Consider the following 27,257-nt stretch of genomic DNA (forward strand, 5'->3'; position numbering starts at 1 on the left):
ATAACAAAATTGTTTTTCTGTCTCTCTTTAAGTATTTAAAAAAAAAAGCTAGGGGGTGCAAGCGCACCCTCTTGCACCCCGCTGCCGGGGCCCTTGGGTAGTAGAATAATTGGGAGAAATAATTTTACTTAATTTTCTGTATTGCCGTGAAGCAGTAAAGCATAGAACAATAGTTTTATAATGTCATTCCATGAATTATTTTCTTTGCGATACAGAAATAAATAAAATAATTGTAGCGAATTCTGCTAACCATCCATTTTCCTCCTTCTTACTCCAAAGTATATCTTATGTTCAGCTGATTTTTTTAAATATTTCAAATTTAATTAAGAAATACTATATTGCAACTTTTTTCCTTTTCTTCATACAATGGGTCTTTTGATGAATTTTGTATCATTAATAATTTTAAAATCATTAATTTAAAAATGCATTCTTAATTTTTTTTTTAGAAATGAGCCTTTCTTATCAAAATTTTAATTAAATTTGTTAGTTTGTAAAACTTGTTTATAAAATCTGTAACTTAAGCCATTTTTAATCTCACAACTAACATTAATTATTTATATTCTGAAATTATGTAATAAAAACCACACTACATAATTATAAAGTTATATATTTACATTTGAACTGAGTGGAAATTTAAACTTAAAATCTTTTTCTTCTTATAATATTAAAATAAAATTGTTCAATTAAGTGGTCATTTCTTGTAATAATTGACACAATAAAGAACAAAATTTAAAAATATTCAAATTACTTACTTCAACAAATTTACACATTTTCTGCCCCTTCTTCGTTCACAGAAATTAAATGTAGAAATACTTACGTAGCTTTATTTTTTCAGTATATGAAATTTTATTTAACAAAACACCTGAAACAAAACCCAAACACCACCTAGAAATTTTTCCACGGAGAGAAACCAGGAAAGCAACTAATACTATGAAAATTGTAAATATTTTTTTATAATGTAAAAATAACTTTTATGGGCACTTCAGAAATTTTCATCAATTCGATAATTATTTAAAGGTGAAGGGTGTATGTACTAAACCAACAATCTTTGCAAAAAATTTACGTAACAATTTAATTTCAAAATTGTTAGTAAATATTATGTTTTATCTAAATTAAATTTGTACTAACATATACTTGCATACAAGAATGAGACGAAAATATAATAACATTTTTTACATTATTTTTTAAAAGTTGCTTTCAGCATGAATGATCAAAATTTGACTACAATCCATTACTCTTTTGAGAACGTTGCTATAAAAAAATTCAGATTTTTGTTTGAAAATTCAAATTAAAAAAAATTCAGATTTTTGTTTGAAACAATTCCATTGCTTTTATTTCGCTGATTATAGATTATGCGTTATGACATAAATAGGTTTAGAAAAAAGCAGGTGTAATATGTAAACATTTTAAACAGAGCTTTTCAGAAAATAAATTTTAAAAAATTAAGCAGATGCTAGAGTCAATTTTCTGGTATTGATCAATTAGTCATAAAAAAAACTATATTATGCATTTAAAAACTTGCTTTGCAAAGAACCTTACTGATGAAAACTTAAACAAACAAGATTCTACTCTACGTTGGTTTAAATTTTTTGCTTTAACAATAATGTAAATAAATGTTCAGCTAAATTTTAAATATTAAGCCAAAGAAATTTTTACTATTATCATTATTTTAAACATCAAAAAAATATTCACTTCTTATCTTAAATTTGAACTAAATAATTCAAAATTAAATTAAAAATACAATGCTAGTAGTATAAATGCTCATAAGCTAGAGTTAATGTTTAACAATGATGTTAAAAAAAAATTGTTTCCGATATGTTGCAAATTTTAAAGAAACTGAATTTTAACTTCATCTAATTTCAAAATACTTAAACATTACTATCGTGACTATAAAAAAATTTCCAACATTGTATCTTACTAAGTTTTATTAATGAACACATATCTGCCTACCCCATTTTCTAAAATTTTGAAGATTTATTATAAAGTTGCTGTATAAATTACCCAATGCAGTAGTTAAGAATAAAAAAAATTTATCAAACCAAGTCATGACAAACATTATTTCACAATTTAATTATTTTATTTTAAAACAAAACACAATATAAACTTCACTCAACTATAAAAGCAATATATTCTTACTGTCATTGTTTAATATAAACATATAATCCTAAACATATAAACATATAACATGACAAATATGTGTTCTTAAGAACACATATTTGTCATTAAATAAAATAATTTTTATTGCAAAAAGCAACAGTTGGACTATGTGTTATCATTTTTATTATTATTTTCTAATAAAAAGAATTCCAAAACTTTACAGTAATTTATTTTATGCAGTTCTTTTCTCTTCAATTGCAATTTTTTGTTTATGTGCAACTATATATCAGAGCAATAAACTGATGAATCTGCATTATTGAAAGATTTTATAAAATTGTCAGCAACAGTAATCACACAAACACACAGCAGGGATGAATCACACAGAGATACGCCTTTCTTCAAACTTCTGCACAACAACAAGAGGACTTTCAGCTTCGGCAGATTTAAAGAGAATCTAACAGCATATACACATCAGTTGTTTTGTTTTCTGTCAGGATTGAACTTACGGGCCCTCGTATTCTACCAGAATGTCATTTTCCATTTGCATTATCCAGCAGCCCAGACGAAGCTAAAATTATAAGAGAGAAAAAGTTAAACTTAACATTGAAAACACTAAATTTAAAACTATTAGCATTGAATATTTCTTTAAGACTTAAATCATTTAAAAAAATTTTAATAAGTCTAAAATTTAATAGGTAGATTTCTGTAACAATACTTAAACCAAAAAATCTCAGTATCACTGAGCAAGAGTCGAAAAATATTTCATTTATAACCACTCTCAAGTAATAATTTTATTCTTTCCTAATTATTTTTTATTAAAAAGAAATTATAGTTCAAAATTCTTAAGCCCTTCTGAATCACTGGAGTTTAAAAGATAATTCCTTCTAGAAATGTTGTTCTTTCTTTCATTTTTTGAAAGAACACCATAATTTAATAAAGAACAGGAAAGAAAAAAAAAAAACATTTTATATCTTATTGAAATCTGACTGTGAGTGGGGATTTTGTTACTAATTCAGATATTTGGAGCATAGGAAATCTGTGAAATTGGGGAAGGGGGATTCCGTTTTAAAAAATAAGATTTTTTGGCCACCTAAATCTATGAACTTTCCATGATTTTCTTTCCTTTAAATAGTTAAAATCATGACATTTCATGACTAATTTTGTTCAATATTGAAATGCCAGACTTTCCTTTATGTAAATTAACAGAGAGCTAGTCTAGAATGACCGGACACAAGATATCAGGGCAGTACTATGAAAAGTTTTAACTGAATACAAATACTTTAGGATCTCAGCTCAAGTTATCCATAACCAAAATTGTTCACAGTCAATCATTTGAAATAAATAAATAAATAAAATAAAATAAAAATGAATATTTTCATGTACAAGGATGGCTATTGTACAAGAGAGATATCTTTGTTTCGATTCAAGATGAAAGTTATTTTAATTAATTAATATTATTTAATAACGTAATTATGGCTCATTCTTAATGATACAATTCATGGATTCAGTTGGCTGGAGTTCAATTAAAATATCTTAAAATACATTAAAAATAGTTTGCAAATAACATTAAAAAGAAAATATTAAAAGAAAGAAAATATTAAAAGGATTTAGTGATAATCAAATGCGTTTGAAAGTAATTACTCAAATGCACGTTCTAAATAATATTGTATGTAAAATTATATGGTATTGTATATAAATTTAATAATATGAATTAAAAAAACACATGGAAATCAGTAGCAATAACTATGACAAAGTCATTAGAAAAAATTGTATAAGGGACTAATAAATGCACCAATAGAATTTTGCATATCATAACAATGTATAAACAATAAAGGGAATTAAAAAAAAAAGCATTGAGAAAATTTGCAGCATTAATAGCCAATAAAATGATTGAAGTACCGCATGGATGTTATAGTATCACAGTACTTATGATAGTATTCACATAAATCAAACATATCAAAAAGTTATTACTTGAATGCGTGATTTAAATTTTGCATGTCGTAATAATATTGGAGTTTTAATAACTATGAGGAAATAATCATGAACTATGAGGAAATAATAAAACTAGGAGGAATCAATTGACTTGATCTGTAAACTTTTCAACTAAATTTAGTTAGAGCTCTGAGGAGCTGTATATTTTAAGTATAATCTAATAAAAAGCAATTTTTTAAATTTCACACTCAGAAACTGTAGCTACTAGTCTTGTTTGGTAGTTAACAACATTGTAAAAGCATAATCTAAATAAAAAGCAAGCATATCTGTGATTATAATAGCTTCATTCCTTTTTCGTTTGCATTATCGTACAAAAATATTTCCTTCAATTGATTAAGAATTCATTTAATCCAGCTCTTTATAAATCAATGATATGTTTTTTTTAAAATAACTTTGGCATTTGTGAAGAAATCAAATTATTTAAATAGATTATTTGTCTACAATTGCCTAAAACATTAACATAAAACTCAAGAACAGTTCAAGTTTTATTACAATGTTTTTACCTTTATAAAATAGCCATTAACTTCCCACTGATAAACTGTTCTGCAGATAATACAATACAATTGAAAGAATATTTTTAAAATAGCTTTCAAGATTGAAATTTGGAAATATAATTATACAGGATAATATGTAACTGTTCCTATCATAACTGAATAAAATGTTACATTTAAATCCATTATTCTTTTAATTTACAATAATAACATGCATTTTAAATAAACAAATATTCTGTTATACATTTCAAACTTGATAATTATTTCAAACAGAATAGATAAATGAAGGTAAAATCAAAAAGAAAAAAATATTTCTTACTTACAGATGTTGGCATCTCTCCCCACTGAAGAACAACATTTTTATTAACTTTCGGACAAGAATTTACATAAACTCCTTTATCTAGAAATAAAAATAAACAAATTATTTTTACTCATAATAAATAATTTCAGTACCTAAACTACTCAAAAAATAGGATGGAAAAAATTCTGCTAAAAATCATTATCTTAAAAGTTATTTCAAAATACAGTAAAAGATAAGAGAAAGAAAAATACATAGCAAATTTAAAAAAAAATGGAGATGCCTTAAGTTTTGAAAGATAAGTATGTTGAGGTCTTTAAATATAACAAAAAAGTTAAAGTGAAAACAAGCACTGATCTCGGTACAATTACTAAATATAGTTAATACCACTTTAAAATATAATTATTTAAAAACTTTTGTAAAACAATAAAAACTATCAACACCTTCTTGAATGTTCTGAGTAAATTTTCCATTCCAACAATTTTTTAAACATCTTAAAACATTTAAGAATCAAACTAATTTATGTAATACTTTGTATTTGTATGTTTTTATTGCTAGAAAGCAAAGAAGATGTTTAATTATAAACTACTAACATTTTTAAGGATGTTTGGAACAGAAAGCTTTTTTTCTGTTCAACTCTTAAAAAAGTTGTAATTCTTAAATAGAAATAAAGAGAAGGATCTTGAGAAATCTAAATTTTTCTGATCAACTGTTAGGTGGAATTTTGCTAGCAAAGAAGAAAAAGCTCGAAATGGATATTTAAAAAAAAAAAAAAAAAAAAAAATGGCCAACATATTTCAAAGAAAATAGGTATTTAAACAACTTAATGTGAGTGTCAAAGAAAACAAGCATTTAATTCAGATTTTTATACTACTGTTATGATTATTTTTCAGAAGAATTATCTGGAACTAAAATAATTTCACAATGCATAAATCTCTGCATATGTAATTTTAATTGTAAGTAATTATTCAACAGACTTTTACAAATTCTCAAAATAGTTGAGTGATTTTCCGAACCTCAGACTTCAAACTTCGAGAAATTAAAAGGTTTTCAAAAAATATATTTGATTTTATTTTTTAACTCACTGAGATCATCTGAAAAGTTACATTTGCAACTTTTCAAACGATCCTAGTCAACCTAACCTAGCAGTCCAAAATCTTAATCCATAAGGATTATTCCTAGTGCAGTGATAAGACATGTGCCTATAATACCAAAATATGATGGAAGCTTAAAGCATTAAACAAATTCTCAATTTAACTTTTCATTTATAACTATAATTAACATTATCAATGATATATATTTAAAATGAAAAACTAATAAACATTAAAAGTAAATAATAAATTAAAAGAAATAAATAAAAATAATTTTTATTCCCTTTAAGTTTCTTTTTTCCTTTCTTACTGAACACTACTTTTTAAATTTTTTGGCACATGTTCCATCACTGTTAATGTTTAAAATTAATTGAGTGTAATCCAAATTGGTTTAGTTTTATGCCAGAATTTTCGGTTCCATCTTTAATATTGAAAAGAATCATTGTGCTTAAACACCTATTTTGTAAAATGTTTAACACTTATTTTGAGCAATATCCAATTTTGTAAAACATGTCCATCAAATTATGTTCATTTTCTTATATATGTTTTTTAGCTGTATCCAAAACAAACAGCTCAACAATTTAATCTTTTTAATAAATTGCAGATTAAAAAAGTTTTATTTTAATTTTATCAGTTTATTTAATTTTTCATGAAATTCATTATTTTAATTAAATATTTAAGAAAGAGTATGTTAATAAATATCTTTTAATAAAAATTGACCTTTTTTAAAAAATAGTCTGAACATAAAAATTGTCTCTTTATAAAAAACAAGAATAAGAACATTTACATATATTTGTAATAAGTACATTTGTATAAGTACATTTAATGTTAATATTAATGGCTCACTATACGTATAGATATATACAAAATTTTTAAAAAAAGTAAAAACTTTCATAATTCATCACAAACAACTTATTCTATACAGGTTGTCGGAAATACAACAAATGTGGCATGCATACAGAATTTAATGGTGGGATCTTTCCCAAGTTTTCCTTAAGGAATGCAGTGCCTTGCATTTCTTCAGTTTCAGCTGAAACTGTGCTGACAGCAGGTTCAATACATTCAAAGAAATGAAACTGCAAATTTCAAAAAGTTCTGATTTTATAATAATGAAGACACCACAGAACAATTTAATGTACAATGAAATATTTTAAATAAATACTAAACTTTTATATGTGTGCTGTAAAATACACAAATTAAACTCAAACACATATTAATAATTCAGTTACTTTTTAGTATCTGCTCAACATAGCACATTTTGTCGCATTGTGTGAAAAATTATGAAAATTAAGAAAACCATCATTTTTAACCAAATTAACCTACACAAAAATTATAGAAAACAGAAAGTCTTCTTAATAATGGAGAACTAGTTGCTCGGGGACATTTTTAAACTGATAATGCAACATATGATTAGCAATAATTACAATAAAACTATAATCAGTAATTTTAAATCTCTAACAATAACAGTTTATACAGTTAGAAAATACTTTTTTCTTAAAAAAATTTGATAAATTCTTAAAATGAGCAGTAAATAGCTGGAATCAAATGTAAAACAATTTATGTTCAGTCATAAATTTTAAGCATTGAAATTATACTCACTATCATAACAAAGAAGAAGTTGCAAGCCTTTGGAATTGGGAAGAGTGACTATAGTGTGAGGTGTAATGAAGCCCTGAGACTAAAAGAAATATAAACATGAACATTAAAAACTTTTGAAATGCTTTGGACAATGACTAAAATAAACTAAACAAAGGAGCAGACTATATTATATATATATATATATATATATATATATATATATATATATATATATATATATATATATATATATATATATATATATATATATATATATATATATATTCTGCTCCTTTGTTTCTGACACAAAATTACAAAACAATTAATTATATCTATAAAAAATCATACACATAAAAAAAAAGATTCTGCACAATCTAGCAGAAAATATATTGTGTAAAAAAAGGCCCATCAGCAAAAAATAAATAAATATAAAATAAAACAATAATACAATACCAATGTGTAAGATGCAGCAAGTATATAAAAATAGAATAATAATAATAAAAAAAAATACTTGTATAAATGCCTTTCTAATTTAGGACCCAATAAATGTTTCAATGATACTAACAATTCTTTTTAGTTGTCACACACATTTAAAAAACCAAATTAGTTCATTTTAATATATATTTCATATGAAAAATCACATGTATTCCAAATTAGTTTAAATTTCCTGTTAAAAAAAGTTCTTTGCTACCACTGCAGCAGAATGCTTTAAAATTTAGTGTTTAATGTTAGTATTTTAAGGCTTTTAAAGACAATTTTTGAAGAAAAAACATTATGAATGCAATTTTTGATTATAAAACAGATTTTAATAATATTTTATAAAGTTTGATAAAGCCTTAAATAACCCAAGAATACAGGGATTAAACATAGGAACTTCGTATATTAAAACCAGAATTTTAAAAAGTATATATTAACTGACATTTATTATTCTCTATGCATACATGCACACTAGCAAACATTTCAGATTATTTAACATAATTACAATGAAATACAAATCATGAAAACACTTAATCAGGGAGCTACTTCAATTCCAAACTTCCTTATGATTTTTGTGTATTGTTTACAACAACATTAACTGCTTATCATATCATACTTATTTATTAACCTTTTCAAGAAGGATCGACAAGACAGCTAGGTCTGTAGGGGTATCTTTTTGCGACTGGGGGTTGAAATTGTAAAAGAAAGTTTCTGTTCGTAAAAAAATGGTGACGAGAATGAAACAACTTTATACTCCCACTGTTTTTCTTAAACACCCTTCACTACTTCTTTGACTATCGTATTTAGGGATAATACAAGGGACACCAGAGAGGGACTCTTGTGCTTTTGTATCACTTTATAAGTGCAGAAATCCTTTTTCAGTGGTTTTATTAGATTCAGCATAAAAAATTAAACAAATAATATTTCACATATCGTTTTCTATAATAAATTATCAGCCTGTCCTATGTTATTATAACTTATGCACCTTCAAGCATTCATTTATTTTCATCGTGTAACACTTTGTCAATCTTTTTGTTTTGAAGTTTATCAATGCAGAATCTCAATAAATAATATTTCAATGTCTATACGTACATTTATGCTTAAAAAAATTAATGAATGGAAAAAATAATAGAAACAGCTTTTTCTTTTTTGCTGTTATATCAATCCCTCATTCGCAACAATTTCTGCAAAAGCAAAATTTAAAGAATCAAGTCTTAGTTTACAATAACATACAAAAGTTTTAATAGCTATAATTATCAGTACCTATAATAATAACTATTTAATACATTACAATTAATATTTGTAATTTTAGTATGTTTATTAAGCATTTCACATTTAATTTCTATCAAAAAAATTTTACAAGCTGTTTTTTAACATATTTATATTAAACAATTTTAAACAATTTGTCTCTGTTCTACAATAAGTCTGAGTAAAAATAGAAGAAATTTAAATAATTTCTGATGCACGAAAAGACAATTTAACTACAAATATAACTATTTGAATGTAATTTTTATCTTTAGAATTGTTAAATCTTTTCAACTTATGAAAATACGTCACTTCAATCAATGATAAATAGTTTTTACCACTTTATTTGCCGGTTTTATGTTTTCACTATTAATGATAACAAGAATAAAAACAAGAGGGGGAAACGAAGATAATTCTACTATAATTCCTGGCTAATTTGATTGATCTGTTCTTCTCAGTAAGAATGATCGTTACTATTGAAAATTATTTAATCAAATAAATTCCCTTAATCTTATTTACAATATTATATTAAATAAATTGTGTGATGCATAAAAAAACTATTATTACAATAACTTGGTTAATCATTGACAAAAATTAATACAACATTTTTAATTTAATTTAATTTTCTAAATAGCATATATCGTAATTTAAATCACTAACTCTAAAAAAAAAAAATGCTTTAGCCAGTTTCTAAATTTATTTATAACATATCACTCAGACCCTTATTCCTCTAATCTCTCAGTTCGAATCAAATATGTGCTTTGGTTTCCAAAGAATTTTCTTTTAAAATAGATCCCCAACAAGAACTACATGAATATTTCAATTATTGTGCTTCAGTTGCAAATGATTCATATAAAATATTCATATTCAAAACATCATGTCATTTTCTTTTTGTACCAAATTTCATAAATGAATGCATCTTACAGAAACTATGTAGAAACTATAATAGAAATTTTTTTTTTTTTAAAATTCAGGTAATAGATTTATGAAATTTTAATGTTCTCAAAAATTTAGTTCGATCTTATGAAGATAAACCAACGAGATATTATTAGACTTCATAAAAACTAACTTAAAATTAAATTGTATCTAGCGTAATGAGAGGTGAGGAACACGAAAATTGTCAAAAGAAAAAAGATTAGGAAGAAAAAAAAATACAATTTATGATTTCATTACAAATAAAGCATAAAAAATACAGTATTATAAATTACACTTTCAAAATCTGCAATCTTTGAAATCCTTATATAGCCAAAATCATGGATGAAGTTACAGCTAAAAAATGTAAATATATATATAAATTTTTCCTACAAAATAAATATTTTTATTAAAATTCATAGAAAAATATTTTCTTCTTGTCTGCAACAATTACAATCAAAATTTTAAAAAAACCGATAAGCACCACATTTATACCAAAAATAGAATAGAAACCTAAAAAATATTATTTATTTGAGTTTATTTAAAATATTTTACTTCGATATTTTTTTCAATTTAAGATAATTTACTTTGACGGCTATGATTACTTGATATTTTTATGTATAATCAAAATTGCTATTTGTTAAATTAAAATAGCAATAAAGAAATTATCTTTGAAAAATAACTTTAAAATATTTTTTTTAAACAAAAAAATGTACAAAATTTAAATTAACTACAAAAAAAAAAAAAAAAAAACAGGAAAGAAAACAGTAGATGTATACCCAAACTTATAATTGATATTTGAAAGTAAGTGGGAAATGTAGAAAACATTTTCTACCCTTATGAGAAAGTGTTGCATAAAACAATAAAACACATCCCACAGCCACCCCTTCCCCCAGAAAAAGGTTAAAGCTGAACTATCTATATTAGAGGTTTATACTTAAAGAGTTTTACAACAAATAGCTTCACAATTGTATAGATTAGGGTTGTAGTAGAAAAATGTGGCAAAATAAATTGCAACACTTAATGAAGTTTCCATTCTTATTCTGCTTAAAAATCCACATTTCATTACTTTTTAGTCAAAGGATACATATTTACACCCCAAGTTGCTTAAATTATTGAATAACTGAGTCAGCTCGTTAAATATAAAAATTAAAGTTTATTTTTAGCTAATTCGCAAAGTTTTCTATCAAGAATAACTTTTTGGTAATAAAACTAGCATTTGATCAGAAAATTATCAGTTTATTTAGGAGAAGTCATAAGATTACAGGGTGGTTCAAAACTATACATCAAAAATGTGAAGGCAGCTAGAGGTGACCTAAATAAACTGATTTTGTATAGGAATGTAGAATATATGCTCAAATGCAGTGTTAAAAGTGCTAGCATGTAATGCAGTATTACTCCCAATAATTGAAAAGCCAGTTATACAAAAGATTTATTAACAGTTCCTAATATTAACAGATTTATTAACAGTTCCTGATATTAACAGATTTATTAACAGTTCCTAATATTAACAGATTTATTAACAGTCCCTATTAGCTTGCAACCAGTTTACAATCAAATTATAGAATTACTTGATAGAGCTAGTATCAACAAGATTCAAAGAAGTGGCGCATGAATTGGTGCACATTAGCAAAAACAGTCAGCACATTTTCAGTGGCAACCAGATCTTTAGATGCTTCAAGACTATTGATTGTACAGGTTACTTGTTTTATATTTGACCCCACATGAAGAAATCCAAGCACGCCAAATGTGGAGAATGCGGTGGCCAGTTCAGGAATGTGAGAAGAAATATATTAAAAGCAAGCAACAATGATAGTTTTGTCTGCATCAAAAATTAGGATTAGAGCGCATGAAGCCTACTAAAAGCTAAATAATGTATTCATATTTAAAACATACTCAATTGCGAAACTATCCAAAAGGAGCGCAAGAAAAAGATCAACGGAAATATTATTATTCAATTAAAAAATCATGAAGGTGCTTAATGAAGTGGAAATAGATGCAGAAAATGTTTAACAGTGACTATAAGGCTTTTAAAATGTAAAACTATCATTTAATTTAAAGAAAAGAGCTTTGAAGTAAACTAAATAAAAGATTTAAAAAAAGTTAATTCTATGTAAAATAAAAATTTATTTATTCAAGTGTAAACTATCAGCAAAAATAAAATACAAAACTTTATGCAGAAAATTTACATTTCCTTGAATCTCTTACAGATTAAAAATTGTCATCAAACCCGACAAAATTAACTCCAATGAATTTTTCCTATGATTTATCTTGGTGATAAGAATTTGTGTGACACCTCAAAATTTTGGCACGTCTAAAAAGATACTTGTATAAGGAATGGGGCAAAATATTAGGTAAACTGCGCCATGCATACATATAAAATTCAGTGACCTGCATACAACTCTGCATTAAATGCAAAGGTCTTTACTTTGAAAATTTGTTATTATATTACAGGCAATAAAGTTTTCAAACTCATTTGAAAGTCTGGTACTGATATTTTGCTAAGCATTAAAGTTGTAGAGCATGTGTGTCAACTTATCTCTTAAAACCCTGTAATTTTAAACTATGCAAATTTTCAAACAAACCATGGAGTGAGGGATATTTGCGTTGCAGTATGCCACTTATTGTAAGTTTTTAAGACTAATTTCGTATAATTTATAATAAATATCTTCCACGTTATTATGCACATCATGACAATCAGCCACAAAATGTCAAGATATGAACTAAAGTGATCTTCAAGAACACAGAAACAGATTCCTGTGGCTAAATATTATATTAAAACTATTAGTCTAGTAAAAATAGCATGTAGTCTAGTACTCTAATAAAAAGAGTACAAACTTTACTCACTTAACTATACTTTTACTCTAGTTACATCAGAAAAAGAATAAGGTAAACTACTAAGAAAACAAAGACAAACAACACACAATTCAATGATGTCTTGATAACTACATGCTTGAGAACTAAATTTAACATCAATAAAACAAGTCCTAAATAAAGCAAAGAGAAAACTTTTGTTACTTTTAAATCTATTATATGTTATTAACTCAGAAAAAAAACTTCTTTTTATTTAACCAACATATTAGTCATTGTGTTTCTTTGGATTATTATTTTCTTAAGTTTACTAAAGTTGCAATTTTTAAAATACCATATTTATAGCAATATAAGCCACCCTTTCCTTTTCAATGATACTGAAAATCGAATGCAGCTTAGAGTTGAAGGTGTAAAAATTTGTTGAATGGGAGAAATTCAGTTACCCCTTTCAAATGGAAAAATGTCACGATCCATTCTGGTCACTGCACTAGTCACGTTCCATAGGTATATCTTTAGTGTTCAATCTATCCTGAACATGATTGCCTGCATAACAAATGCATAGGATTTCATAATAGACAACTCTTTGTAGGAAAACAGCGACACCAGCACCAATTCCAAAGTCAGTTGCAACAGTGGGAGTGACCAATCATTTTCAGAGCATGATACAGTTAGAACAATTATAGTTTCATGTGTGTATTTAATCTATTCAAAAGTTTTTAATTGTGAAAATTTAAGAAATGAACAATTAATTTAATCAATCATTCACTTATTATTACTTATTATTATTAATTTCAGAAATATCTGTTATCAATAAACCTTTTTACGCTACTTTTTATTTTTCACAAATCTGTGTTCAAAATTTGGAGTACAGCTTCAATTCAAATAAATACCATAGAATCATATTAAACGGTAGCGGGTCAGATATGAAGATCTATCACCAGATCATAGTTTAGAGACCCACATAAAACTCAAACATCAGTTACAAAAAAATTCATTCAAACTCAGAAGGATATCAAAATAATTTACTCACATGAGCGGGTATATAAATATCGTAGACTGCACCAGAATCCAAATCTAGAGCATGAAAACCTTCAGTAGAACAGTACACTACTTTGAGCCAAACACCCTCTTCAATCATCATATCTATTAGAGCAGGCCAGTGAGTTAAGTCTGCAAAAGACTTGAAGGCCATGAATTTGTGATACGGTATTGGTGCCCATTAATAAATTTCTAAGCTTTCTTTCAAGGCGATCAAAAGGAGCTTTATTCTTTCAAATTCGACTGGGAAAAAATTATAAAAACAGTTACTCTTTGGTATAGTAGTGATATATTACTCATAAAGTTCTTAAAATTATAAAATAAAGAAATCAAATTCTGGTAAGAACTGGACTCTTAATTAGAATTAATCATCATTACAATGCTGTGATAAGTAGTCTAATGAAAAACCTGCAAACAGGTTTATAAATAATATTTGTTATGCTTTGAAATGGATTTACGTTTAAGGTTATACATATTAGAATTGATGTAAATATAAAATTCAAAATGAAATTTTAAATATTAACATCACTTTTGTCAAAAGTAGACACTTTACAAGAATTCATCACTGTTTGAGTCATTAAAATGAATAATCTAAATATAAACACTGCAAGCTGTTTTTTTTAAAGAAAAAACACACTTATAAATACACAGTGGTACCTCGTTAACGTGAACATGCTTAACATAATTTTTTTAACAGGGTGTTTAGCCAGATTTTTCTACAAAAAATAAGTACCTTTTATATACTTTTTAAGCACTCTAATTAGGATCTTGGCAGTAATAAAAATATTTCTTTTCTATTGTTTAAAGTTCTTACTTTATAAACATAATAAAATTCAAAAGAATCAAAATTAATTTAAAAAATTTAAAAATCGTGCCCTTTTTTGTAATTTAGAACAAGAATCGACAAGGCAAAGAAAAGAAAAGTCTCATTTTAAAATATAGAAAATTATGCACTTTTTACAAACCCGAAGTAAAAAAAAAACCACCTTTAAGGGCGTTTAAAAAACGCAAACAAAAAAAAAAGCAACTTTAAGCACTTTTTAAAAATGCTACGCACCCTGTTTAACATGAACTAATTTTTTATTCTCTGCACAATTGAATACGCACATAATACTTTAAAGTATTTTTAACATGAAACATCTTTTAAGGTGTATTGGATACAGTTGATAAGTTAGAAGACTTTTGGAAAGCGTGTGTCAATAAGAAACCAAAACTAGATATTACCAATTATCTTGTTAGTAATCCTCTATAATTTGTGCAATGAATAAATTTTTCTCAAATAGTTACTTTTAACCCACTGATGGCTCTGCACAAAAAAAGTTGGCTTTGAACCTGCAGTCTTCTCCACATAGCAAAACGGGTTTTGTCCATGCTAATAGATAGGAGAATAGTGCACAGGTGAGAAACATTCTTCTAATTTTACCTATTTGCTAAACCGCCAGTGGCATTAGTAATTTTTTATTTGCTTCAACAGATTTAAAAAAAAAAAGATAGAGCACCTGAAGTAAGAACATTTTTTAATTAAATTCATCTGAACTAAAATATTTTTAGCTTCCTTTATAACTTTATTCTATTTTTTGAAGTAATTGGTTGTATTTATTATGAGATTTAAAGAAATTATTTAATATAAAGCGGAAATAAAAACTAGATATATATTATAGTACAATTATAATTATATGTTTCACACATAAATAAATATGAAATCAAATATATATTAACTTACATATTTATAATGGGGATATAACAAAAAGCTTTTTTTACTACAAAAAACTAGTTTTACAGACGCTTTTATTATGACAAGGCAATTAGAAGGGTTTATACTAGACTTCAATCTTCACTTTTCTTGAAAATACAGTATTTGGAAAACTGAAATGTTAAGCATTAAAATTTTCTTTCAAAAATTACGATCAATTTTCAGTTTTTCTATTCTGCTTTTGTGTATAATCTTTGTTTTTTATATGTGCTTTTATAATGGCGCTGCATTCTTTAAAAAGTTTCAGATAGACATTACCTCTTTTAATGTTTTATGCATAATTTTTTTTGCAGAAAATATTATTTTTAACATTAAAGTTTTGTTTTAAGAATTAAGAGAATATTCTTTTTTATTCACCTTTACAACTTTAGCTTTTTTTTTCAATAGCAGTTAGTTTTTTTTTTATCTTAAATATTTCTAATTATTTTAGTATCTAATTATCTTTATTAACTTAAACATTTCTATTAAAACTTTTTCCTCTTTACCCCATATCAATTATACAGCTAAGTTTCGATTATTTTTCAATAATGACTAAACTTATTCCAATATAAAAAATATTTATTCATGTTTTTTAATTAAAAAAAAAGTGTTGCTATTTGGTCAATTTTCTTTGGCCAAATATTTGGCTATTTCACTATTCGATACATTTCTAATTCATAATAGAGATTTAAGACAAGAAATGAAAATGAATAACAGAAATAGATGTTAGAAAACATGTATTGTATGATTTTCTTAAAAATAATTTCGGAATTGATAATGTGAACTACTTTCAGCATGAACAAATTTTCTGTCTCCCTTTGAGGTGACATTAAACAAGGTTTGACTGCATGTACACAAAATTTGAGAATAGAAGAAAATAGAGCTACAAGTATGCTACGAAGCATAGTAAATAACAGTTTTCTTCTTTCTTTTTTTAAAATTTGTGATAAGTTAATTCATACTAAGAAGCAGTGCATAGCTGAATAAAATTTTGATACAGTGTTAACTTTAACGTGTGCCAAATAAATATTTATCTAGTATTTCTTTTGAATTATAAGCATAAACACTACACATAAATTTATGGACATAAATACAAAATTTAGATAACATAACACTTATGCATTAAATTCTTGTTTACCTATCTTAAAATGGATAGCACATTGAAGATCTGCTACATTTATCCAACCACTTCTTTTTTCAATCTAAAATATGATCACAGTTTTGTTAAGTAAATTGTTTTCATCAACTATAAAAAAAAGAATGGGCAAAAAATTAACTTCTTAAAAGCAACTTAATTAACTCAAATAAAACAACTTAATAACTTAATAACAACAAAATTAACTTAAATAAAAAAAAACTCATTTTAGTAATTTTTATTTTTTTTGGCTTTAATGCTATTGTAATGAACTTGGGGCTTTTCATTATTCATAACAATAACTTTTAAATAATTTACCACTAATGTAGCAACCACTAGTAAAAATGGTCTAAAATACATTTTTTTAGACCTAAATAAATCTAAATAATCAAAAATACAAATTTAGGTATAGGTGTAAAATAAAAAATTATTAACTTAGTCCTAACTCTATACTATAGACCAGGGATGGGCAAACTACGGCCCGCGGGCCAACTGTGGCCCGGCGGAGGTTTTTATCCGGCCCGCGGATAGAGTTTTAACCTGCTGGCAAATATAAAAAATATATATCCATTTTTCTTGTCGACTTTGTTTAAAGCTATTTCTGCTCCTCCTTTTTCAACAAAGTACTGATGATCTTTTTACTTTCTCGAATTTTGTTCTACAAAACATAAATTGATGGAAATAGTTAGCACAGACAGCTTCAATTGATAAAATGTTGAAAGCAGAAGTTCTTCATAGAATAGCCGTAAATTGACTCCAACTGATGTTTTTCTTTCTCGAGGAGCAAATTTGGGTGAATTGTACTTCACGTGTGGCAGACTGCGCATTTTAAGCTCCAATGAGCGAACAATCATCTGAAGCAGTTGCTTCTAAATATACCAAAGTTTGAATTTTATAAATCATTACCAAAAGCTAGTTTCCAAAATCTAATATTTCATGCCCTGGAAATCAGTATGCTATGTTTGCTTAATCTTATATATGTGAACAAGAGTTTTCAACTATTAACCTTAGAAAAAATAATTTTAGAAGTAGACTAACAGGCAAGCATTTAGCCTCGTTCTTTAAAATAAGCACACCTCAATATAAGTAACTTTTAAAAATGAAATCGCAATTTCATTTATCTCACTAATTATTTAAATTAAAACTTGTAAATCGTTTTTTTCTTCTTTTTTTTTATTTTTATTAATTTTGAAGTTTTTACTTGGCCCACCAAACATTTTCTCTCTCGATTTTTTGCCCTCTACCAAAAAAGTTTTCCCACCCCTGCTATAGACAAACAGCATATAGTGAGCATTTATGCAAAATTTCAATAAGATAAGGCAAACAAATATTTAAAATATCACACTTACCAATAGAGAAAATAACAAAATAGGTTTTTAGCTGCAGTAACTGCACTTATATTTAAAAAAGAATGAAACGGGGAAGAGAAGAGTAAAGGAATGTAAACAAAAATTGCTGATGAGTTAAGAAAAAGTATTGAATACAGTTATCATTCAATATCAGTTTAAATCACTGACTCATTAACCTTTACTATTGAGAGAATAGCTGCAGCAAAATTTAAAAAAAAAAAAAAACTAAAAAAAAAAATTAAATTCCTAAAATATTTAATGAGATAAACACATTTAAAAAATATTCATCATTTATTAAATCAAACAAAAAAGTGGTGCTAAAATATCGAAAAAACGAGTAAAATAAAAACCAGTCTGTGCTCTTTTTTTATTTTATTTAGACACAATAAAAATAGTGGGTACATTTAATTAAATTTGTTAACTAGCTATATTCTCAACATTTGAATGTCAAAGATAAATTTGACATCAATTCCAATTTAACTCTCAATGAAATAATAAAAGTTATAAAAACTTTTACAAGCCTTAAAAGAGCTGAATCTTTAAAATGCTGCTTATAAAATAACAAAATCTTTAAAAAAAAAATTGAAGCTATTTTTTTAATAATATATGACATTTAAATTAAACAAAAATACAGAAATTAATTTAGCCACTGTAGTATTTGTAAAGTTTAATATTGAAACCCTTTTTTTTCTTATTTAAATGTAGAATACCAGTTAATAAAATTAGCCACTTAATACAATCAAACTTCCTAAGAACGAATGATGCTTTATTAAGTGACAGGCACTGTATATTATTAAAAGACAAGTCTTGCTGCAGCTCCCTATAAGAAAATGGTTTTTTAAAACTTTTATAACTTCTTCTCTAACTAGGACAAAAAAAAAGTTTGGGAGAGATGAAAACGAATTTGTATTTAATATTGAAATCTGAAATTTAATGATTTACTCATAATAAGCTTAAAAGTATATTTGGTTACCGTTAATAATAAAAAATAAATGAAATCAAATAAAAATTAATTACATTGATTAAAATCAAAAGCTGAATCATAAAACATGCATTAAAAGCTATTTCAGTTTCCCTATAAGCTAATAAAAAATAATTCATTAATAACTAAAATATAACTGTAAGGAATATATAAAAAACAATCCTGAACTTGAATATGTGTTAAACTGATAATACACTAGCTAATACTCACTCCATCAGTTCTTAATATTTTGCTCCTCAGCCAAGAGAGGTAATATACGCGTACTCTACATTTTTCGCCAGACACTGTGACAAGAATATTTTGGCCATCTAGGACTTCCATTTGCCGAAATTTTCTCCTCGATATTAACTGATACACCTTACCTTGACCACTACGGTCAAGAAGCATGAGTCCATTCTCTGTACCAATCAGAAGATTTACTCCTAAGTAACAACAGTTTATATTAAAAAAACAATAAAATAAATTTTAGCTACAAAATTAAGTTCAAAAAGAAATTAATATAAAAAATGATAATTCCAAGCAACAGTGTGATAAAATATTGCTATCAGCAATGTAAAAATTCCACCTAATGCTTAAGTCACAGTTAGTAGCACAAACAAATAAATAAGTAAATTACACAATGCAATGAGTTTAAACCAGCTTTTAATCTATTTTAATAAATGTTAACCTGCTTTAATTCCAATTAATATCAGCAAATTACTGATTAATTTTTTTCTACAAAACAATTTATAATTTTATTATGCCATATTAAAAATTTTATGTCCTTGTTCGTTACCCACGAGAAAACTTAGAAGGATACACAATAAAACATTTAAACATCGTGTTGCAATAATAATGAGTGATAATTTATTAATAAATTAATAACGTAAGGTTTACTGTTTACTTTTCACACTAAAAATAAACACCATCAAAGACTTAAAAATTATTAAAAAAAATATTTCACTATTGAATGCTTGACTCTCACACAAATAGCATGTTTTTACAGTTTTTTATTTATTCATTTTGATTTCTTTTGCGAGCAGCAGAAACGATCATCGCCTGGTAAATTACCTTGAAAAGGCAAGATCCGCTGCTTGAAGTGAAATTATTTAGTTGTAAGTGAACTCATTTATTTAAGAAGGTTGAAATAACAATCATATTTTAAAATAAAACAATTTAATTTGATAACTATTAATGAAAATAATAATGAAATTATTAACGAAGTTAAACTCATAAAATCTATATGAAAAATATCAATGGTTAAAAGCCTAGTTTTTAAAATATACAAAACAATGCCATCCAAAAATTTTTAAAACAATTATAGTCTTTTTCCTTGTAAAAAAGCCAGCAGTTAAAATATGAAAGTACATACAAACTTAAGTCAATATAAAGGGCTATAATGTATTCAGTCTTGTTCTAAATGTATCACGGTTTTTTAAAAAAAACTCACACCTAATTTTATCACTAATCTAGCACTAAAACTAAATCAGGTAATTTGGATATAAACTTTTGATGTTTGAGAAAAAGGATTTTGTTTTCAAAAGGAAATGAACACATTATGAGGAGTAAAATAAGAACTAATAAGTAACAGAATTTAGGTTTCAGGAATAATATTTACATAATTTACTTTGCTAAATAATCGTGTATCAAAAAAGAGACGGAGAAAATATTTTTAAAAAAAAGTGCTCGATTCTCACTCCATAAGGCAGCACATAGAATATCAGAGTTGAATCGTACTTTCTTATTTCTGGAGTGTCATCAGATGACTCGTGCGATGTTGGTGTAACATTGACACTAACATGGCTCTCTCTCCTTGGAGATGGAAAGGGACCAGTACCATCACCAAACCCAAATGTGAGAAAAGAGCGCTGTTTGTGTTGTAGTTGAGGAGGGGCCTTTCCAACAGCTTGCCTATACTGTTACATAAAAGAATAAAGTTATTCAACTAGAAAAATAAAACTAAGAGGTAAACAGACAATAAAGCAATATAAAAAGCAAGCATCAAGAAACTATAAATATTAATTTATGCTGTATTATTTAAAATTAGCACAAAAACAAAGCCAATACTTATTTTAAAAAAAGTGGTGATTTTATTTTAACATTTAGTGCAATTGCAATAGCATATAAAAAATTTTTTAACACTTACTTCCTGATATATCTGCAATGAAAATTAAGATACTTTTATTATACTGATTTCTTTAGAATATTTAAAGCGAAAGTCAAATTTATACATAAGTAATATTACTTTTCATTTCAGTTAAAATAAAAACTAAATATTTTCAGCAAAAGTTATGTAATGAATGTATATGTAGTTACATATGTTATAGTGAATGCTAAAAACTTGGTAATTTCTCTTTCCAATAACCTAACTAATTACTATTAAAAAAGATAACCATACACAAAAATTTTAATGAGACTTAAAACTGGAATATTATATTATGTTGTTCCATTTAAAATATGTTATTTATAAATTCTAAAAACAAACAAAAAAAATTATCATAATTCCTACTTAAAAAGCATAACTCTCTCAAATAGAAACACATAAAATTTAAGCGAATATTTTATTAAAAAAAAATCACATATTAATAGCACATGTGGGTATATTTTCTGATAATTAACTTTAAAAATCATTAATGTTTCAGTCACCAGAATATCTTACTTAAAATACATATTGAATGAACCAGTTATACAAGTCACAATAGGAAAAAAGGAATTTCTTAATTCTAACTAATATTTTGCAGGGGTGACATTAAAGAAATGGGGAAACAGAAAGAAAAAAAAATATTATGCTTTAAAAACAAATAAGAATATTTTAAGTGCAATAAATGTATCAAGTAACAAATCAACTAGATGTTTCCAGGGGTCTGTCCAGACATTTTGTGAAAGGTGCGTTTTTGTAAAATTGTGAAAAAATTAATCGTAATTTGTGAATAAAAAATAAACGTTAAGTCACATTCTTTCAACCAGGGTCCTGCTTTTGTGAATTTGTGCAAATAGGGTCCTGTTATTGCAAAAATCCTTTACAATGAGTTTTTAAATTGTAAATGGATACAAGATTATGCTCAACACTGTAAAATAATAATAAAAACAAATTAAATTTTCAAAAATAAACAGCTATTGCTGCTACTAAATTAGAAATGCAACACACAAATATTTGGTATTTAGTCTATACTTAGTTCCTTTGCATTTGTCTTTCTCCCCCCCCCCCCGCTTCCTGGGAAAGGTTCATTCGATTAGCAAAACAATAATGAAGATAAACAAATCTGTGAAGGGTCCACTTTTAAGTTAAAATATTTTGTTAAGGGTTTGTTAATGGACCCAAATTTCTTCTAAATAGACCTTAATTTTTGAAACCAATGCCATACAGTATGCTTATTCACAGCACTACCCCCTGACACTTGACATATTCGGAGTTTTCATGCAGCTAGTGATAAGCAGTGTATGGTGTACTTGCTTTTATAACAACTAATATTCCTACTCTGAACCGACAGGATTTTTGTCCACTTTACACACTAATTTACTTTTCACTCAATAGCAAAGCAAAGACAGCAAGAGCTTTATTAGTTACCATATATATATTATATTAAATATTAACTCATGCATGCATTTTAAAGTTTAAATTATATACACACTTAAATATAGTAATATAGTTAACAATTATGTTTAAATTGAGATTATAGTTCAAAATTAACTCTTACTTTAATTTAAAAAATCTGTGTTAAAATATAAATTTTAGTCAGTAATTTTATAAAAAGAGTTTTCAGAAGAACTTTTGTTTATTATACTATGGTCAATACTTAAAGTTTATTTATATACACTGGTTATTTTAGATAATAGTGCATAATAATGGTGAAAATTTTGTTTTATATAATTTGAATTCTTAACTGTAACAAAAGAGGAATTTTGTAATACACTTTTTCTCATAAGTTTAGCTATTTAAAATATCAATATTAATGTTATACCAATACATAAAAGCAATTCTTAAGGTTTTTGATAGCTTTCATTGTGATGGTTTCACACACAGTAATCTTAAAAAAGCTAAAAGTGCAAAAACAAAAAAACAAAAAAAAAAACTTGTTCACAATAATTAAGTCTTACTACAATTTTAGTAACACAACAGTTATAAAAATCACAAGTAATACCTCATCTGATATTGTTAAGTCTTGAAGCCTATGCTGTGGTGAAGACTGATGATCAGATGTGTTCGAAGCATGCTGCTGCAAGAGGTCAGGTACAACACCCATAGAACGTGCTAGCGGTCATCCCTATATTACCAGGAGAGCTTTGAGTCCAGGACCTCGATCACAGCCACCGCTTGATGAACTCCGATCCGTTGGCTCCCTATCACTGCAAATAACAAAAGAGCTTTAGTTTTCAGAACTAAACACAATAAAAAAGGAGAGAAAATTTAAAATCTCTGGAATTTAAAGTATAGCAGATATGCTTCTAGTCAGCTACACGTTTATGCAGATTTTATTGCTATTACAAGAGTAATACTGTTTTACTACAGTGTGTTCCATAATTCAAGCAGGAAATAATTTTGATTGAAAACACAAGTTTTAAATCAAAAATTGTGATTTTAAAAAAAAACCAACAAAAAACCAACCTAGAATTGCATGTGTGATAGCGCATTTGAAATTTTAATAGTCTAAACACTCACATTTTATTTTCAATATCCGCATTTTATTAATCAAATGACATAAAACTCAAAGATTGGGTGACTTTTAGAACACTCTTTATTGCAAACAAATAGCATTTTTTTCAGCTAGGAATACAAGTAATATTATGTAATTTTTTTTAAATTGTTAATACATGAATTAGAGTAACAAACCATGCCACAAAAATTTGAGATCCTTAAAACAACTGACAGTAACAAAAATGACTACTAAAACTGTTCCCTAAGAGCTATCTGCTACCCTATTTAAGTGCTACTCTATTAAACAAGATTTGTCTTACTTATAGTTCTGAGGATAATATTATTTTTAATTTTCACAAATAAACTTGAAACTTATATATCATTCTCTGGATAAATACTTTAAATAACTATAAATACTTAGTACACGAAACAATACTGCATTAAAATGATAAACAATGCATAAAATTAATATTAAATAAAATGATACATTATTGCATCAAAAAAGAAATGTAAAAAGGTTAGCAATGTGTAATAAAGTAGACATTATATTAAATCATTTAAGTTCGTGTATTTTGAAGAAAAAATAATTTTTTTAAATGCAATGCAAAGATAGAAAATTTTAAAAATAAAAAGGTAGTTTAAATAATAACTAACCATCAAATCAGCTAATCTGTTTTGTTTTTGACTACCAGTGATACCACCATCAATTTTTTTATATTTGTAATCTCAGCCTCCAAAAAGATGTTCAATATTTTTGTCATCTGGAAAGAAAAAACATTTTAAATTAAGTGCATAAATAGGCACAGTTACCAACATGAAAATAAAAATCCGAGGATTTTATAAAAATGTAAATTTCATACCAATTCTCAAGTCATTCTAGAAAAAGGAAATTTTAGAGATTTTATAATCATTTAGAAGAAACTGGTATTACAAATTTGCTGCACTGCTCTTAGTTAGCAGTTGTCTTTAAACGAATTTGAATACTACTTGTATTTATTATTTTAGAAATAATGACTGGGGACAAAAGAACTGTTGCTGTCATGTGGACCCCAGACGGAAAACAAACTAGAGTAGTTTTGAGGTCTAGAACAGGGTTTCTTAACCTGTGGTTCATGGACCCCTTAAGGGTCCATGAGTCATATTTTGGGGGTACGCCGACTACTTTTAAGACGATGGGATTAATAATATTTAAATAAACATTGATCTTTTTTTTCTATTGTAATACCAGTTTCTTCTAAATGATTATAAAATCTCTAAAATTTACTTTTTCTAGAATGTTATATAAATGGATTTTTTGTTTAATTGAATGAAAATAATTCAACTTCAACAATTCATCTACAAGGAACATCGAGCAGAACAGGCACAAGGGCTTTCACACCAGTTACGATTCATTCAAAAGGCACATTCAACAGAACAAACAGCAGAACTTCCACACAAATTAACATTAACAGGGCAATTACAATTCAGTTAAATTTATTCATTCACAAGGCACATTCAATAGATCAAGCAAAAGAGGCAGCCAAATAATATGCAAATATGTAACTAAGTCAACTCATGTGAAGAATTTAGTGCCAAAAACAATATTATTTATATAAAAATTACAATAAATGTCATCAACATGCCTAAATACTCGAACATGCGAACTTTCATTAGTTAGCCAGAAATACAAGTAGCCGTGAATGTAAAAAAAGATTGTGCACCCGGAAATAGGTAGGGGATACTATTAAAAAAATATATTTCTATTTTAATTGAATTCTTTAATTTAAAAATCCAAACTAATAGCAAATTTAAATGGTAAAGATAAAGTATTGGCAAAGTATTGGTTTAAAACCAATTTCCAAAGAATGTGAGAAAATATTTTTACGCTTTTAGCTTACTTGTTTTCTATGACGTTTTTAGTTTTCCTTGGAATTCAAATTTTATAAGGGGTAAAATAAAAGCGCGCAGCAAACTATTAAGTAAACATCTTGAAAGGGAGCAGAAATAAGAATAAATCGCTTTATTCCATTCTAAGCGAAGAGGTAGCTTGTCGAATCCCACTTTTACCCTGGATTTTATTTCAAATATTCCTATTTCCTGGTATATATAAGTCCCACAATGAACGGATCGTAAAGACACGGTTCCCAGCAAATAACCGAAATCAAGCATCACTGGTTGCGGTCAGTGTGCGGGTGGGTGACCACTTGGATCAGTCTGCGTAGGGACCGAGGGTGTGCGGTATTGGTCCTCTCGTTAAACTGTTCCCCCGTAAAGTGCTCGACTTTGAGTGCAGGTCATCGGGCTACCGTAGCGGGGGTGCCATGCCCTCTGCAGAGGATCGAAATTGTGATGGTATGTCTTCGGGTCATCCTCAGGGATGTTTCCCAGACAGTCGCCAATAGCCCATTGTGCGACGTAAAATGAACTATAACAACAATCTGGTATATATTTTTTATTATACAGTGAACACGAAAACCCTGGATATTATTAAGTGGCGTCCTTCTCTGTTAAAAGGGATACTACCGTAATGTGATCTGACACGCCAACTACAATTGCAGTGACACCAAATTGATTTTCAACAGGAAAATTTCAAAAAAATAAAAAAAACATGTAGATGTTTTCCCAGAATTGGCTGCAAGATTTAAATTTCGAGTAGGTTTATTTCTGGGACATTTCTTTTGGTTTCTCGCTGCCATCTGCCCGGAAGCTGCCAAGACTTGGCAATTATTCGGCTACAGATCACTGTACAGAAATCTTTCCCTGCCTAAATTGCAGTGGAGTTGATAGTTCAAACGTTCGAATATAACTCCAATTTTTCTATACAACTCGTAAACAATTTTGACTGAAATAAAGTTTTCGCCGATTCCTAGAAAAATATTAGTTGCTAAGAGATCACCTTTGATTATCGTTTTTGAAACGCTATCAGTATTCAATTGATAATAAAAATTGCTAATCTAATACTAAAAACCACTTTTTTAGTTATCTGCTCTAAGTATTCTGGAATTATCTGCTTTAGTTATCTGCTCTAAGAATTCATAATTATCTCTCATCTATAATCCTTGTAAATTTCCTTTATAACCTTCACTTGAACAGTCGATCCAATTTAGGGTTAATCCAAATTAGGGATTTTGGACATAATCTAGAAAACAAGGAAACTTCCTGAATCAGGTTTTGAGAGAAATGTGCTTTCGTAGAGAACTCTTTGGTGCAGCTATTCCACATTTGCGTAACATTGGAGAGGAAAGCCACGAAAACCTATCTCGGTTAGTCCGACGGCAATGGGACTTTAACTCATGATCCGTCTACCACTGAGGATATTTTACTGAGGAATACTATCAATTTTATTTTATGATCGTCGTTGAACAGCCGACCTAATTCTGGGTTTCGATTACCAATGTTCAATTCTTTATCCTTGTAATTTTGATCACAATCCAG

At 26.9% G+C, this 27,257-nt stretch overlaps 2 protein-coding genes across 7 annotated transcripts; both read right to left on the minus strand.

The window, feature by feature from the left end:
* Nucleotides 1-2,257: 2,257 nt before the first annotated feature.
* Nucleotides 2,258-19,578, minus strand: LOC147801988 (serine/threonine-protein kinase mig-15-like). Of its 3 annotated transcripts, none has more exons than XM_087154349.1 (6): nt 19,439-19,578; nt 16,901-17,008; nt 14,023-14,273; nt 7,569-7,647; nt 4,904-4,980; nt 2,258-2,665 (listed from the first exon to the last, which is right to left on the minus strand). In XM_087154349.1, exons 3-6 carry the CDS (start codon nt 14,182-14,184, stop codon nt 2,600-2,602), a joined length of 384 nt encoding a protein of 127 aa, XP_087010475.1. In that variant the 5' UTR covers nt 14,185-14,273; nt 16,901-17,008; nt 19,439-19,578; the 3' UTR covers nt 2,258-2,599. The 3 variants fall into 3 exon arrangements, with proteins under 3 accessions (XP_087010475.1, XP_087010474.1, XP_087010476.1); XM_087154348.1 differs by having other exon boundaries at nt 16,901-16,964; nt 19,439-19,515; XM_087154350.1 differs by lacking the exon at nt 16,901-17,008.
* LOC147801989 (uncharacterized) lies at nt 19,510-25,692 on the minus strand. Of its 4 annotated transcripts, none has more exons than XM_087154351.1 (6): nt 25,466-25,692; nt 24,498-24,604; nt 23,350-23,554; nt 21,354-21,365; nt 20,945-21,123; nt 19,510-19,650 (listed from the first exon to the last, which is right to left on the minus strand). In XM_087154351.1, exons 3-6 carry the CDS (start codon nt 23,449-23,451, stop codon nt 19,605-19,607), a joined length of 339 nt encoding a protein of 112 aa, XP_087010477.1. In that variant the 5' UTR covers nt 23,452-23,554; nt 24,498-24,604; nt 25,466-25,692; the 3' UTR covers nt 19,510-19,604. The 4 variants fall into 4 exon arrangements, with proteins under 4 accessions (XP_087010477.1, XP_087010479.1, XP_087010480.1 ...); XM_087154353.1 differs by having other exon boundaries at nt 20,905-21,123; XM_087154354.1 differs by lacking the exon at nt 21,354-21,365.
* Between the last annotated feature and the right edge of the window lie 1,565 nt (nt 25,693-27,257).

The sequence above is a fragment of the Parasteatoda tepidariorum genome, chromosome 11 (genome assembly GCF_982258835.1).
Source record: "Parasteatoda tepidariorum strain Cologne lab strain chromosome 11, Ptep-v5.0, whole genome shotgun sequence".
NCBI lineage: Eukaryota > Metazoa > Arthropoda > Arachnida > Araneae > Theridiidae > Parasteatoda > Parasteatoda tepidariorum.